This window comes from Myiozetetes cayanensis, unplaced genomic scaffold (assembly GCF_022539395.1).
Source record: "Myiozetetes cayanensis isolate MyiCay16 unplaced genomic scaffold, myiCay2020 scf9, whole genome shotgun sequence".
Classification (NCBI taxonomy): Eukaryota; Metazoa; Chordata; class Aves; order Passeriformes; family Tyrannidae; genus Myiozetetes; species Myiozetetes cayanensis.
In genome coordinates, this window is record NW_026088185.1 from 29806826 (window position 1) to 29822545 (window position 15720).

At 54.3% G+C, this 15720-nt stretch overlaps 2 protein-coding genes across 2 annotated transcripts in view; one reads left to right on the top strand and one right to left on the bottom strand.

The window, feature by feature from the left end:
* MARCO (macrophage receptor with collagenous structure) overlaps positions 1 to 15720 on the bottom strand; it is a 923899-nt gene that overhangs the window by 46153 nt on the left and 862026 nt on the right. The gene's annotated exons all lie outside the window — the stretch shown is intronic.
* EN1 (engrailed homeobox 1) lies at positions 596 to 5035 on the top strand. Its single transcript, XM_050340485.1, is given in 3 exon segments — positions 596 to 1000; positions 1002 to 1549; positions 4171 to 5035. Coding segments are annotated over 3 exon segments (993 nt in total). The 5' UTR covers positions 596 to 872; the 3' UTR covers positions 4488 to 5035.

The following is a 15720-nucleotide window of genomic DNA, read 5'->3' on the forward strand; positions in this document are numbered from 1 at the left end:
GTCCCGCCCGCCCCGTCCCGCCCGGCGCCGTCCGCCCCGTCCGGTCCCCACGCGGTATTTATGGCGGCGGCCCCATTGGGCGCGGTGCGGGGTGTCAGCGGCGGCCGCGCCGCGCCATTGGCCGCCCCCACGTGCGGGGCCACCTCACGTGCTTCCGGTGCGAGTGAAAAAAGTGTGGCTGAGGGATTTTTTAGGGAGAGTTTGGTGCACGGATCGGCGCTGTCAGAGATTTGGCCTTTTTTTTTTTTTTTTTTTTAAGGAAAAAAAAAAAAACGAAAAAAAAAGGGAAAAAAGGGAAGAGGGAAAAAAAAAAAAAAAAGAATTAAAAAAAGAACCCTAAGCGGGCGCGGGCGGCGCAGCACCGGGCTGGCGGGGACGGGCTCCGGCAGCCCGCGGCGTGGGCAGAGCAGAGCGTGACAGCGGGGCAGCGCAGAGCCGCCGCGGCGGCGGCGACGGGGAGATGGGCAGATCGTGACGGGTTTTCGGGGGGCGGGTTTTTTGGGGGGGCCGTGGTGCCGCCGCACACACCTTTTTGGGTTTGTTTTTTTTTTTTGGTGTTTTTTTTTTTTTTTTTTTTTTTTTTTGGTGGTGGAAATATAAGCTGATCGGGAGAATTGGGAGAGAAGCCCTCGAGTGTCTCCCCGATTTTGGATCCATCCGTGAGAGAGAGAGAGAAAAAAATCTCAGCTCCAGCCCAACAAGTGGATTTTAATATCTTTTTTTCTTCTTCTTTTTTTTTCTTCTTTTTTTTTTTTCTTTTTAAATTTTTTCCTCCCCCTTTTCCACCCCGCCACCCACCGTCAAAGTGGGGTGGGCGTAAAGTGGGTGGGTGGGGGGAAAAGAGGCAGCGATCTCCGTGGCGGCGGCTGAGCATGGAAGAGCCGCCGGAGGGGCACGGCCACCGAGACGCGGCGCCCGGCCCGGCGATCAGCGGCAGCGGCAGCGATGGCGAGAGCGTGCCCGTGTCCCCAGCCCCGCGCCCGCCTCCCCCGCCGCGCCCTGCCCCTGCCTCTGCCCCGCCGCCGCCACCCGCCGCCCCCGCCACCGCCCCCGCCACCGCCGCCGCCCCACCGCACCACCAACTTTTTCATCGACAACATCCTGAGGCCGGACTTCGGCTGCAAGAAGGAGCCACCCGCGCCGGTCGGCGGCGGAGGAGGAGGCAGCCGGGAGCGGGACGGAGACCGGGGGCAGAGCTCAGGTAGAGAAAACGTCAACCCGCTGCTGGCCCGGCCGCCCAACCCGCCCGCCCTCCTCTGCCCGGACTCGAACTGCCGTCCCGACGGCTCCGCGCCGCCGCCACCGCCCGCCGCCGCCGCCAAAGCCAGTCCCGCCGCGGCGGCAGCGGCGGCGGCGGCGTCGGGGGCGGCCAAGCCCCCCGCCGACGGGGCTGAGACTCACCCGGCGAAGTACGGGGAGCACGGCAGCCCCGCCATCCTCCTCATGGGCTCTAATAATGGAGGACCTGTTATAAAGCCCGACTCGCAACAGCCGCTGGTGTGGCCTGCCTGGGTCTACTGCACTAGGTATTCAGACAGACCGTCCTCGGGTAAGGAACCGCGGCGCATCTGGGAGCTGTTAAATCGTGACAAGGTCGCCCCCCCCTCCCCTTCCCCTCTTCCCCCTTGGCTTTGGCTCCCGGCCTGTTCAGGACCTCGCGTGGGGAGGCGCGGGGGGAGGGTGGCCTGGGTCACCCGGGGCGAGAGGAAACGCGTCCCCCCCACCCCACCCCTCCTTCCTCCTCCGAGTCTCCCAAATTTGAATGTGACGCCTGGCCCCGATTCGGCAGCGGTTCGATGCGGAGCCGGCGAGAGCGACCCCCTTCCCGCGCCCCTGGCCCGCCCCGCCTGCCGCAGCTCCGGGTGTTCCGCAGCGCGGCGGCACGGGGTGAGAGCCGAGAGAGAAAAAAGTAGCGGGTTCGGCCGCTTCCTTGCTCTGAAGCTTTCTCTCCCCTTATTTTATTTTTTCCTGGGTGCTGGTGGCGGGGGGGGGAAGACCCGAGCCACATGTTGAGCGGCTGCTGGCGGGGTGGGGAGGATGGGGGAGGTACTGTTTTCTTGGCAGGCGAAGGGAAAGGGCTTTTTAGGAAGGTGGCGGAGAGGCTGTTTTACCGGGGCCTCTGCAGCAAGCCAGGCAGGCCCTTAGGCCGCGCATTGCCTCCGGAGCCGGTGTTCCCTGCTGCTGTTTGGGGCCCAGCTCCGGGGAGAGGATGTGCCTCTGCCCGGGGCCGTCCCGGTGGGAGCTGCCGGCTCGGCCCTCCCGGCCCCGTTCTGCCGCTCTTTCTACCTCTTCACACTCCCCAGGTGCCCCAGGCAGCCCCTTATTTATCACCGTTACGTTCTGGCTTTAAATGCCATTTGTTTGCGAGAAGCAGAAGGTGAGGAGAGTGGGTTCCCCCATGACACCCCCAGCCAGCAGCCAGGGCTCCGGCAGCTCGGCGCGGGGCCGGGATGGGCTGCCCTGTGCCTACCCGGGGTCCGCTCCGATGCGCGGGGAAGGCGGTGCTGCCCTGCCCCGGCCCCGCTCCGCGCTGCCCGGCCTAGTGCTCCCCGCCGGCCGTCACTGCGGCCGAGCCGTCTCCATCCCCCGTTATTGACACGTCCAGCGACTTGAAACTCAGAAAAGCCGCTTTGATTGACTGGGGTGATTGATGGGGTGATAGAGCTGTCAGACGGCACTACCGGCCTCGCTCCCGGCCGGCCCGGCCGAGGGTGTTGTGCTGCCGATTCCCAGGGCCACCGTGCGCCCGGCGTTTTGCACTTGCGCCTTCATTTCCTTTCCTCCCCTTTCTTCGGGCAAAGAATCATTTCTGAATGTCCTCCCCAACGCTCCCTGCTCGCTGCAGCCCGGAGGGGAGAAGGGCGAAGGGAGGATGGCTCGCCTCGGCTGCTCTCTTTGTTGTGCTCGGAGCTGCCCTGCGGCCCCGGCTGCTTCTCTTGGCTCCGGGGACGAGCGGGCTGCGGTGGTCGGAGGTCCCGGCACCCCGCTGCAAGGTGCCGGGGCTCAGCTATTCACTCCCCGCGCCCTCCGCCCCTCCTCCGGCCCAGCCTGCGAGCATCCCGCCGGGCCCCGTCCCTCTCCCCGCCGACAGCCACTGCCGAGCCGGGGAGAATCCCCCCGATCGGGGAAGGGCTGCGCTGGGAGAGGAGCTTTCGGCCTACTCGGCAGCAGGGAGGCCTCTCTGGCTTCGGCTGCGGCTGCGGCTGCTGCTGGCGGGGGGCTGTGGGCCCGGAGCCACCCGCCGAGCCCGGCAGCTGTCGGGGGATTTTCGTAGATCCCTTTCTTCACGGTTCCCCCCCTCCTCTCCTCCTCTCTCCCCTGGTCGGGCAGGGCCGGGCCGGCGAGCAGAGGACAGAGGATACCCCTTCCCCCCGGGCTGGGCGCTGTCCCCAGGATGTGCCCCGGGACCGGGCGGCTTCCCGGGTGAGCTGTGTGACACTTTAGCCGGCCCCATTGCGGCCTGGAGGTGGAGAAGGCGGGGGCACTGCATTCGGCTGGGCTGCACGGAGGGAGCCGCAAGCGGGGCTGTGGGTCCGCGGCAGGGATCGGCCGCCGGAGAGCCCGGACGATTCGGGCAGTGACGGCGGGGCACCGAGGTGGCGGCGGGGAAGGAGCCCCTGGGACTGAGCTGGCCTTGCGGAGACGGTCGTGGCCCCCAAAAAAGAGACTAGGGCAGCCTTCGGCCAGTTTGCTGCTGGCGGCGGCTTCCCGGTGCCTGGCAGCGGAGACCCTGGTTCCCCGCTCTGCCTGGCGAAGCCGCTGCCCGGCCGACGCGCTGCGGTCCCGAGCCGTGCAGAAAGAGCACGGCTCGTCCCGGCGGGGCGGGCGGAGCGGCACCCCGACGTGTGCCGGGGCGGGGGCCGAGCGGGGCTTCGCTCCCCTCGCTCTGCGGAGCCGGCTTGGCGGGGCCGGGGCGGCGGGCGATGCCCGGGCGCGCTCGGCCCCGGCCTCCCCGCTCCTTCCCCATCCTTCCCTCCGCCGCGCCGGGGCGGCTGTGCCGGGGCTGGGGGAGTTGGTTGGGGGGACACACGGAACCAGCAAAAATTCACCCGTCGGCCATTTTTCCGCGGCTGGCGGGGCGGGGGTGGACGTCGGTCGGTCGTGCGGTCGGTCTATCGGTCGGTCGGCGGCACGGCCCTGCCCAGCGGCGTGTGTGTGCCCTGCCCGCAGGCCCTCGCACCAGGAAGCTGAAGAAGAAGAAGACAGAGAAGGAGGACAAGCGGCCGCGGACGGCGTTCACGGCCGAGCAGCTGCAGCGGCTGAAGGCGGAGTTCCAGGCGAACCGGTACATCACGGAGCAGCGGCGGCAAAGCCTGGCCCAGGAGCTCAGCCTCAACGAGTCCCAGATCAAGATCTGGTTCCAGAACAAACGGGCCAAGATCAAGAAGGCGACAGGCATCAAGAACGGGCTGGCGCTTCACCTCATGGCCCAGGGACTCTACAACCACTCCACCACCACGGTGCAGGACAAAGAGGAGAGCGAGTGAGGCGGGCGGCCCCAGCCCAGCCCTGCGCCGCGGCGCCGGCCCGCCGGCCGGGAGGCGGACAGGTGCGATTTAAAAGCAGATCTATTGTCTATCCATAGTATAAGGACTCCGATTAAGAAAAAAAATAAAATATGAACACTTAAAAAAATTATCTCTATATAGCCAAACAGCATATGACCTTGTATATATTTAATTTCAGGTAAGAAATACGTGTAGCGATCTCTATTTGCTGGACAGTTTCTCTCTTCCCTTCTCTGTCTCCTTTCTTTTGTTCGTTTGTTCGTTTTCTTTGCTTTCTTTTTTTTCTTTTTTCCCCCCCCCGATGTCCGTTGCTCTTGTTTTACCGTAAATGTCTGACTTTTCTCATCTTTCGTTTGATCTTATTTTATTTTTTGTGTGTGTGTGAATTTCTGTCTTTTTTTTTTTTTTCCCCGAGGAAAAAAAATTCTGATCCACAGACTGCGAGACTGAACCCGCCGCTACAAGCCAAAGATTTTATTATGTTCAGAAATCTGTAGTCTGAAATAAAGTGTAGACTGTGTTCAGGATCCAGGCTGGCTGTAGTTCTTCATTTTAGTGCATGGATGTTTGTGTGTGTATATATATATATATGTGTATATATATATGTATATATATATAAAAATATAAGAAATGTATATATACATACACCATATTCTGTGTACATAGTACCATTTTGGTGGTGTATTTAGGTTTTGTTTCTGATGGATAGGTGCAGCAATTTTTAAACCTCTTATCCCTTGTATAAAAACCCTGTCTGAGACCTTCGATTTTTTAAAAATTATTTTTAATTTTTCCACCCTCTTAAAAAACAATTAACTCTCTTTGGCTGTTGCAGTCGTGCCTCGCCTCCCGCATCTCCCTTTTAACCAGAAATAAAGCCCACTTCTATATAATGGTAATAATATATCACCAGCTCCCACTGAAAAATTGCCTGAAACCGTTTGGATGTTTAGAGCTCCGGGATGTGTTGGAAAGGTATTTGTCTGACAGCTCCTTGCCTCGGTCCGAAAGGATCTACTCGAATGCTGTTTCCAACGAGGATTTCACCGAAGCATCGGACCGGAGCGATCGGCGCTCGTTGCCGGGCGCTGCGCCGCCGCTCCCGGGAGCTCTCCCGACCCCAGCCCCTGCCCTCCACTCCCTCTTCCAGGGCTCGGGATCACATTTGCCGTGTGAGTGGGAAGCACGGGGTGGCGGGCGGCCGGGAGCACAGCAGAACTCCCCGCTCTGCTTTCCTCCCGTCCCGGTTAAACTCGGTTGTGCCCCGTCCGGGCTCGGCTCTCTCTTTGTCGCCGGCCCGGGGACACCAACGGGCCGGGATCGGGCCGTGCCCGTGGCCTTGTCCTCGAGCCGTCGAGGAGCCCCGCACCCGGGCCTGGTGCCCACGCGGCCCTTGCGTGGGGCCCCGCCGAGCCGAGGGCGAGCGAGGAGGATCTGTTCCTCACTGCCCCTGAGGAAACCAGGCGCCGGAGCGGGCAGAGAGCCTCCCGTCACCCTCGAAGAGGATGTCTGTCGGTTTTCTTTCTCCTTTCTTTCTGCCCCTCTGGATCCCCGCCCTAGGCCGGTAGCCGGCGGGGCAGAGGGGAGAAGCCAGCTGAGCTGGAACCGGGGGACCCTCTTTCCTGCATCCGCCGGAGGATGGGGCAGTGCCGAGGCCGTGCCCCGGGCAGTGGGACTCGGCGGGCCGGGGCGCCGAGGGGAGCGAGCAGCGGCACTCCTGGTCAGCACAGCCTGCAGTTCCCCCCTCCTCGTCCCGTTGGAGGCATTAAGGGATTTCCATCTATTCGAGAAGGGGAGCAGAGGGGCAGCGGGAGGTGGCTTCTGCCATTTTTTTATGCATTTTAACTCTTCCTGCTTAGCGCTGCGGTTTGTTCTCACCGTCCGGAGATGGAGGCACAGGCTGGGGTGACAGGCCCCTGCCCTCTGCGCCCGCTGCCAGCGGGGCAGGACCCCTCCTCCACCTCATCCCACCCCATTCCATCCCATCCCATTCCATTCCATTCCATCCCATCCCATTCCATCCCAGCCCAACCCAGCCCAGCCCAGGCCGCCTCTGCCCGCTGAGGGCTTTGCTCTTCTCTGCAGGCCAAGGACCCAGGAATACTCGAAGGGATTAAATAAATGTTGTACAGCGCCATCTAAAGTTGTGCATTTCTTTCTTCCTTTTTTTTTTTTTTTTTTTTTTTTTTTTCATGGGATTGGAACATAAAGTCAGATCTTCTGCGCGGAAGAACATAAAACTGTCCCTCAAAGTGTGAGCTGTACTGCTCACATGGAAAGTGGTCACCGAGGGCAGCTGCAGGATTCGAGGGGTGCATTCAGATCCCCTCTAAGTGTCCCTCTCGCTGCTGTCCGGGGTGCACAAAGAGTTCGTCCCTCTCCTTCCCCTGCTCCAGTCTCAGTTCAGTCCTCTGTCCTTCTCATACCAACCGTCTTGCACTCCCCTGGAGCTGTACAAGCGAAAAATGACATTTCTTCTTCAAACTCGAGTAACAATCCTCCCCGAGAGCATTCCTGGGCCGGATCAGGCCCTGCCCTGCCGAAGGGAGAGGGCTTTGCTTCCCCCGTCCGCAGGGCACGGGTGATGCTGGCTCGTTCTCGGCGCTGGGTCAAGTGGAGCTGTCAGCCCCTTCTGCCGCCCCCCCCCCCTCACGACAGACCCCGGGACTCGCTGCCTACCTGCAGCACTGGAATTGGCTTCCAGGCGCGGGGGGGCCCGCGGGCTGGGGAGCTCCGGAGAAGAAGGGAGATGAAGAGAGGTTTCCTCAGCCACAGGGCGTCCAGCCGAGCTCAGATGAGCTGGACAAGTTAGGAATAAAGACGACGGGAGAAATCTAGGGCAGATTAAAGGGAGCCTAAAGAGGATTATTTAAACAAATCAGGCTTTTTAATATAATTATGCTGTTAGGATTTTGCATCGAGGGCAGCTGAGCGGGGTATATGAGGGAATCGGCACAGGCCAGCATGGTTCAGGTCTGCCATCGCTGGCTCCACGAGTGACCCTGGTCCCCCGTGGGTGCCAGGGGCTGACAGCCCCACAGGGACCCTCTCTGGCCAGCAGCCGTGGAGGGGAGGCCTCCAACGGGGGCTCAGCACCACCCTGAGCCAAGAAATAAGAGAGAAGGTGCAACACTCTCCGGGTAGGACAGGGATCAGGTGCGCGCGGAGTGGCGGGAGGAGGGGGACATGCACCGGATCCCCGGCTGGAAAAGAGAGCTGGGGGTTGGACCTGTGGAAGGCACCGGGCAGTCCAAGGCCCAGGAGGAGCACCCACTAGCCCAGGTGGAAAAACCCTGAAGGAAACGCGGTTTCTTCCCCTTCCTTCCTCCCTGCCATGTGGGTCTGCTCCCCTACATCCCTACTCTCGTTTGTGGCATGTGAATATCAGCCAACACCCACTAGACAGACGCCCCCTCGTCCTCCCTCCGCTGGTGGAAGGACGCACCGACGCTCATTTCTCCGTCGAAAGCACCCCGGGAGTCGGACACAACTTACTTCCACGACCCCGGCCCCGGCCTGACGACCACCCTCGGGGCAGGGGCGGCCCGACGTTCTGCTGCTTTGCATATGCAAATGCGGCGCAGGGGAGGAGGGGAAGGCCACGCGTGGTCCCCCCCGTCGGTCCCCGCGGGCCGGGGCGCAGATCCCGCTGCCTCCTGTCACGGAGCTTGTTCCTTTGTGCCGCCTTTCGAGGAATCAAAGCAGACACGGTTGTGACACGTAGCCCGGCGGGTCAGAGGTCAGATTTCACAATCCCAATTACAATGATTTCCAATGATGTTTATCTTGCGAGTTCCGACGGCTAGGAGCTTTACAAGAGGTCTTCCCTTCCCTCTGCCTGGAGGGCCGTGGGTGCGGGGGGAGATGAGCTGCCCCTGGGCAAGGAGCGCCGCGTCCACCCCGACGAAGGGCGCTGGGGGACCGAAGGCGGTGCCGGGGGGAGGCCTCGGGGGTCCGGCTCTGGCCCCAGGCTCCCTCCGTACCTCCCTGCGGTGCTCGACGCCACGGCGGAACTAAGCGAGTGAATACCACAGTGGTTTACAGTGAACACTATCAAGCATTCACCTCTCCCTCCCCGTCGGGTAAGGTCCGAGGCAGCGCTAACAAGTGACTGAGCGGAGGTAGGAGCTCTGCTCGCCGACCATTTGTCCGGACCCCGTCTCGGATTGGGGGGCTGTAGGGATCGACTTTGCCACAGTCGCACTCCCACCCCTGGGCCACCGGGGGAGACCTGGGGGGAAGGACGGCTAGCGATCCCGGTGGGAAGCTCCCGCCACGTCCGGGGAGGGTCCTTGGAAACAGGGGGCACGGCCCAGAGCACCTTTCAGCCCCGGGACTCCGACTGCTTGTTGGTGAAACCGGTTCGATTTAACTTTTATTTTGTCTTACAAGAAATAAACGCAGAGCGGCGGTCGGATCAAAACAAAACTCAAACGGTTTCTGATTATATCTAAAACCGTTTGGAAAAAGCTTTGCTGAATGGCCAAGGGCTGAAACTTAGAGAAAAGGGTAATAAATTTTGAGTTTATAAAAAAAATGGACTTTCCTTCTGCTAGGGAGTTGGACATGTAGCGCCCAAGCCCAGGGCTGGCTGCTGACAGCAGCGCGCAAGATGCATCTTTATACTCTACATCAAATGGCTTTGAAACAGACTTAAAAAAGTGTATGTAAAGTAGCTAATGGTGCTCTTTCTTCCGGCTGAGTAAGCCGGAGAACCAGACTTTGCTGGAAGCAGAAGTCCTTTGCCCTGAGAACTGATTGTTACTGCACCAGGTGAGCAAACCTTACATTAAAAAGAGTTTGTTTGTTTGCTTGTTTGTTTGTTTGTTCGTGGTCACTTGATCAGTTTGGGATAACGAGGATGAGAATAAAAACTTTGGTAGCTGTGGCAGCAGCAGAGCCACCGGGGGCGGGTTGAGGAGGCTCTGGGCTGCCGAACCCAAGCCGGTGCGGTCCTTGGCCGGGGCGGTACCGGTGCCGGCGGCGCAGCTGTGGGGGTTCCGAGGGACTCGTGGGGGCAGACACTGGGCAGAGCCCCGCTCTGCCCCCGGGCTCTGCCGCGGGGGTCTGCTCGGGTATGGGAAGAAGCAGCTACGCCAGGGCGATGCGGGGACACAGGTGGGCCAGGGTGCTTTTCGCTGGGGATTTTTTTCCCTTTTTTTTTTTTTTTTTTAAATCTTTCTCACCCTCTGTTGTGGTGCTCCACCGAGGATCCGCTCGGGGATTAGCGGTGTCACGCCGGGAGCAAAAGCAGCCCCGACACCGGGCGCTGCCGGGGTGCCATGGACGCTGCTCTTCCTCGGCGCGGGTGGGGTGTGGGAACAGGATGTGCTTGCAGTGGGGCCGGTCCCTGTCCACCGTCCTTCCCAGTGCCGATGGAGATGCCCCCCACCCGCTCCCCGGCACCTCCATTTGCGAGGACACTCGAGAAAGCACCGCAGGGGCCCGAGGAATGGTGGCAGTAACGGGGCATTTTTATTTCCTCTTCCTTTCTTTGATTGCCAGAGGAAAAAGACACCCCACTTCTTATCCTGTCCTGGTCCACCGCAAGCTCCCCGCGGCGGGGAGGGAGGCTCGGGGACCCTGTGGGGGACACCGGTGCTCTCAGGTGTCCTCTCACGCCAACAGACCTTCTAAGAAATAGGTGGAGGAGGAGCTGCACCTGAACGGCCTTGCCGGGCCCAGAAGCCAGGCTGGGGAGAGGTTATGCTTAAACCCTAAAATCTGGAGTGAATGGAGCCAATGAGGACTATGGTTTGGTGAGTCCCTTCAGTTATAAAAAGATTGAGGAAGGCATGGGAAATAATATTAACTTTAAGATCAGCCCCATTTTTTTCCCAGAGAACAATGAGTGCCTTATCTCTCTCTGAATAAATAAATCATAATTGCCCGACAGTTACCCATCACAATAAACTTGACCAGACCTTCCAACAATTAGTTACGCGTTCTCTCCGCTCTGGTAAAAGTCTTGTTAAATGTGATGAATGTTAAAATAAGCTAGCCTTGAACATATTTTCAAAGATCTTTATTGGAAAAGTACAAGTATTTAAGCCTCTTAAGGAGACCATAATGAAAGAGTGAGATGGTAAAAGATAAGACAAGAGACAGCACTAGATATTCAGACACAAATGAAATACTAATTGGATCCATTTTAATGGGGTTTGATGTTTTCCTGATGTCCTGGTACAGCTTAAAATAAAAATAAAAATTAAATGTGAACCCTTTTGCTTCAGAAGCTGGGCACCGACTCCTGTAGCAGTTTTAGTGCAGAGTGCTGTCAGTTTGGACCTTTCCACTGGTAGCTTCAGCTGCCTAAAATATTGCCTGGGAGTATCACACCTCTGTTGCAGTGCTCTCCTCCTGTGGGCTGATGCAGCAGTACCCAGACCCCAGCTGAGAAGGTGCTTCCCATTAGGCCAGTCTGGGGCAAACCCATGCTGACCATCAACCCTTAAGAGACAACAGACTGTGGTTTGTATGGAAGAGGGAGGCTTGCAAGATGTGAGGCTTGCTCCTGTTTCCCTAGCAGAAAGTGGGGGGGAAGGTGTATTGAAGAGTCCTGAGTCCAGCTCCCCAGCCATCAGATACTAGTGCTGCCCAGTGGAGCCCTGGGCCAACTTTGTAACAAGGGACATCTGTGAAATCTGCCTCCAAGACATGGAATTGCAAGGCAAGAGCAGAGCAGAAGACTTGAGCACCTGCATGCAAACAGCCCCAAAAGCCGGCCCCAGGTGGTCATTCTGTCTAAGGAACCAGAGTAGACCTTGGCACATTTGAGGACCTTTAATTGGATTAGAAAAATGATCAATGTTTTTTTTGTTGTTGTTCCCCAGAAAGTGCTGAATTTTTCCTTGGGATCACCCAGTTTGTGTACTCCTGGGTTATTAGCCTGGCTGTACCAGTGTGATGGGTCCCGGGCTGGAAATTTGGGTCCTCCCTTGAGCAAACTAAGGAGAAGCTGCTCTGAGGTTCCTATCTGCAGGTGAATCAGGATGAGACCTTGGAGTGAACAGAGTAATTTCTTTCTGTCCATGCTGGTGCAGAGCAGGGCACTGAGATTTTCACCTGAGCTGAGGGAGGTTCCTGGGCCACCTACACACCAGGAGACTGCACAAGGAAATTTCCCTGCACATTTTCGAGCTACACCCACTGCACAGTGACAGATGCCTTGGTGTGGCCCAAGTCTGGACATTTATAGCACTGTACCATCTCCATGCTGCTGGAGGAGCTGGTGAGGCTCTATGACTGTGGAAAAGCAGGCAAAGAATTTCACAGTGGAGGTTCGTAGCTTGGAGCAAGAAAGAATCTAAATGTTAGAGCAGCAACCTAGAGATTTCACTTGAAGCCTTTAACTTCTATAGGTCTTTTTACATGTAGGGTCATATATTTAAAGTGAATTTCTGGATTAATATGAGGTTGTTTGACGTTCCCTCCCTTAAGTAAAAACACACAAGACCCTTGCTTTCTTGTGGAAATGAACAAAAATATGGATCCATTTTTGTAGTGGTTTAACATGCAGCTGAGTTTACCCCAGAACATGTCTGTTATAGGATGCATTATATAAATATATAATGACTCACATTTTAGGTACTGATCATGTCCTCCATAGATAATAATATCAGTTTGAGGTTATTACAGGTTCTGTGATGTAGCTGTTTCATATTTGACTTTTTAAAATACGTTCCACTTACTTGTAGACCACACAAGCTCTATGGAGGACACCTGGTATCTATTAGGTTGTTTCAGTCTGTGGAACAAAGCTAATCTGATATGACTAGGGAAGTTGGGAGTTTTGCCATTGATTTCAATGGCAGCAGGATGGGACTCAGAAGGCTGAACTGTAAAAACACAGCTCCATATGATTTTATTCACATCTAGCCTGTCAGGAATAAAACCCCACTAGCCAGAGGTCAGGGGAGCTGCACTGTGCTAAGGTGCCTGCGTGCAGGATTGCAAGCACAGACAAACCATGTGCATGTGTGGATTTGCCAGCTTTCACCTGAGGCTTAATTTAAAAATGAGCATCAGCTCAACCTGAGCTACAACAATAGATTAGTGGCCTGAATATTGCTGTAGATAGGATAAATCTTGGCAAAAATAACAGGCATATAGCAATGCCAGCAGAAAGTAGATCATTCCTCTTTGCCTTGCGTATTGTAGCCTTTTGAACATCCAGCTGAAGGTACAATTACAGTTTACAGACTCCCACCTGAAGTCAATTCTGAGCTCTGATTCCAATGGGAATGCAGTGTAAGCTGGTTGTGCAGTGTGGTCAGTCACAAGTCAGGGACAAGCTCTGACATCCCAGGGAGTTTAGTAGCAAGCATGAAAGGTTTTTTCCCCAAAAGAGTGCTGTAGAAAGCTTCAGGATCCTACAGATCCTCTTTAATCCACTAACTCTTGATCACTGCCTGAAATTCCTGGGTGCTCCCCTTGCCGCTCCCCAAATCCATCACAGAATTGGTTTGAAGGCAGTGCCCTGAATGAAGAGCTGGCTTAAAGTCGTTTAACCCAGTTGGTTTCACTGCTGTGTGACAAGGTGAATGCAGGCAGCACGAGTTCTCTTCCCTTGTGTGCTGGTTTACACCAGCTCCAGATAAATCCCTGCAGTGGTGACGCTGAGTGAAGATGAGAATGCAGCACCCAGCCCATGCTTCTGCCTTTCAAGAAGGCTTATACGTCTGCCGTGGATTTTTGTACTTCGATACACATTGCTCAGTCAGTGTGTTTCACTACCCTGAGCTGGAAAAGTTACTTGTAAGCTTTATTTAAAATTACAGCAGCTTGTCACACTTCAAGCTCTTCTTTATATCCAATAAATTATTAAAAATTATTTATGACAACATGTACATGACTGAACATGAATGACATCATTATTGTTAGTACTACATATTAGGGGCCCAGTTTAATTTGTGGTTGTTTTTATTCTTTTTTTTTTTTTTTTTTTTAAGACTCCTTTATTTTTTATTCTTCCTAAATCCACACTTATAGCAGTAGTGATTCTGAGAATTGAACTTGTCATTGTTGTATGTGGTAAAGTCATCCTTGAAATCACCAGGAATTCTGTGTGTATGAAGCTGAAAGTAAATCAGGGCTTCAGGATCTATTTGCAAGCAATTCAAAAGAGTCTTAGAGTTTTATTTCATTTGGATGGAGTGCGCTTGAAGGGAGAGCTCAAGCACTAAAAATAAATATGCCTCTTCCCCATGCACAGAATGAAAGAAGATGAACTTGGAGACAACTTCTTGAGACATCTGACCCAACCCTTTGCACCACACAGAGTAAAGGTTGCACTAATCCAGCCCTAAACTTCTCTGTTCTTATCTTATGCATGTCTGCTGGTGCTTTAAGTATCTGAATAGGCATTTATTGTATTTGCTAGGAAAACAGTAATCAACTGTACCACTGCAATTATTTTTATGTTTCTATTTCTGCAAAGATTCCTCTTTTTAGAAGAAGACCTGGGAAAATGTTTGTGTGTTAAATAGGTTTTTTGGTCAGTTAGGTAAAAAGAAAAGATTAATATGGTTGTGTTGGAATCTCGGTAGCTCTTTAATATGTAGTTAAATAAAACAATTAACTTGGTTCTAATTTTTTTCAGTGTTAGAGCATGCATTGAATGGTAAATGGTTTAGAATGACTTCTGGATAAACCAAGTCAAGTACTAGAATAGACTTGCATATCAAATTTGTCAGAAATCCTTCTTTTGAACTGTATTCTGGATAAGAGAGTATAAAATTAATGCAGTTTAAGTTTATGTAAGAGTAGCAAACTAATTACAAACTCACAAAATTAATTGCCAGAGAGTTATCAAAATTGTTACATGACTATATTGAACAGTCGTAGAAGGAAGAAAAGTCTCTAAATCCAGAGATCAGAGGTGCACCAGTTTTCAGCAATCCACAGGTCCTGGGAGTACAAAGCCATCCCCAGAGCCAGCTCTAATTCAGAATAACTACAGCTCCTGCATTCCTGGCACACCACAACAAAAGACAATAAATGGAGTCAGGTTTTGTCCGGTCCAGTCAGCCCTCGCTACTGTGCTCAATGGGTTGCTTCACTCGAATGCAGGACTGGACTCAATATGTGCCTGCTTTTTTTTCTTTATCCTGCCCCCCTGTCCCCTCCTTTTCTTTTTAAATGTATGTAGAAAGAAAAAGCCCCTCCACATTTTTCAGGACCAGCCCCCTCAAACTGCATCTTGTGGTGCCTCTTTGCCATTCCATTTGTATTGCTCATTCCCCACCATAAATACATCACAAGTATATTAAGGTTCCTGAGACCAGGGGTGTTGAAATATTAGTGAAATTTCAGGACATTACAGGAGAAAAGTTCAAAACCTCAGGGCCCAATCCTGGCCCCTTTGAACTTAACAGGAGCTGTTGCATAGACTTCAGTGGGAGCGAGATTGTAGGCTCTACGTGCCGAAGCATTAAACTTAAAAGCAAGCTGTTTAAAAGACTGTATTGTTTCTTGCTTGTACTGATAGTTTCTCATGTAAAGTTCTATATATTCTTTCACAATAAATACATGAAACAGTTAATCCAATGTTTTATTGTTTAGTAATATTTTACTTGCAAATGACCATCATTTCTTCTCTGCTCTGTTTGTTCTTCTGAATGTCTGTTTTATATTCTGGAAATAGAAGAGCTATTCTTTTAATGCCCATTTCTTTCTGATGATAATCGTTCTTTCTGGCAAATGTTGTGACTCGTAGGTAGTCTATATTTTCGATCAGTAAATATTGAACCACAATGGCAAGGAAGGTCTGAGCTATGATACGGCTAAAACAAACAAATAGAAACCAGCCCACCTTTTTTTTTTTTTTTTTGTTATATTTCTATTATTTTCTGGATAGATGTACCCTCCTCCAAGGTGATTCTAAACTACTGACTACCTTGTCCCAGACAGGATGTAAGCCAAACTGCTTTTCACCAGCAGCTACAGTGGGGAGGACAGGAGCCTCGTGAGTTGGTGGCTGATACCTGCCTGCTTTCTGCCTGCCCTGAGGGGCAAGCCAAGAGGCAGGGCTCCCTGGGGTGGCCCCAGGTGGCCATCAGGGTGGTGGCCCAAGGGATGATGTTGGGCATCACTCAGCACCGCACACTGGAGCACAGTGCTGGCACCGACAGTGGGATTTGGCCATGAGTTTTTGGGTCTGAAGGGAAGGTAGTGCCCGAGGTCTGTGGCAAGCCAGACCCTGGTGTAGGCT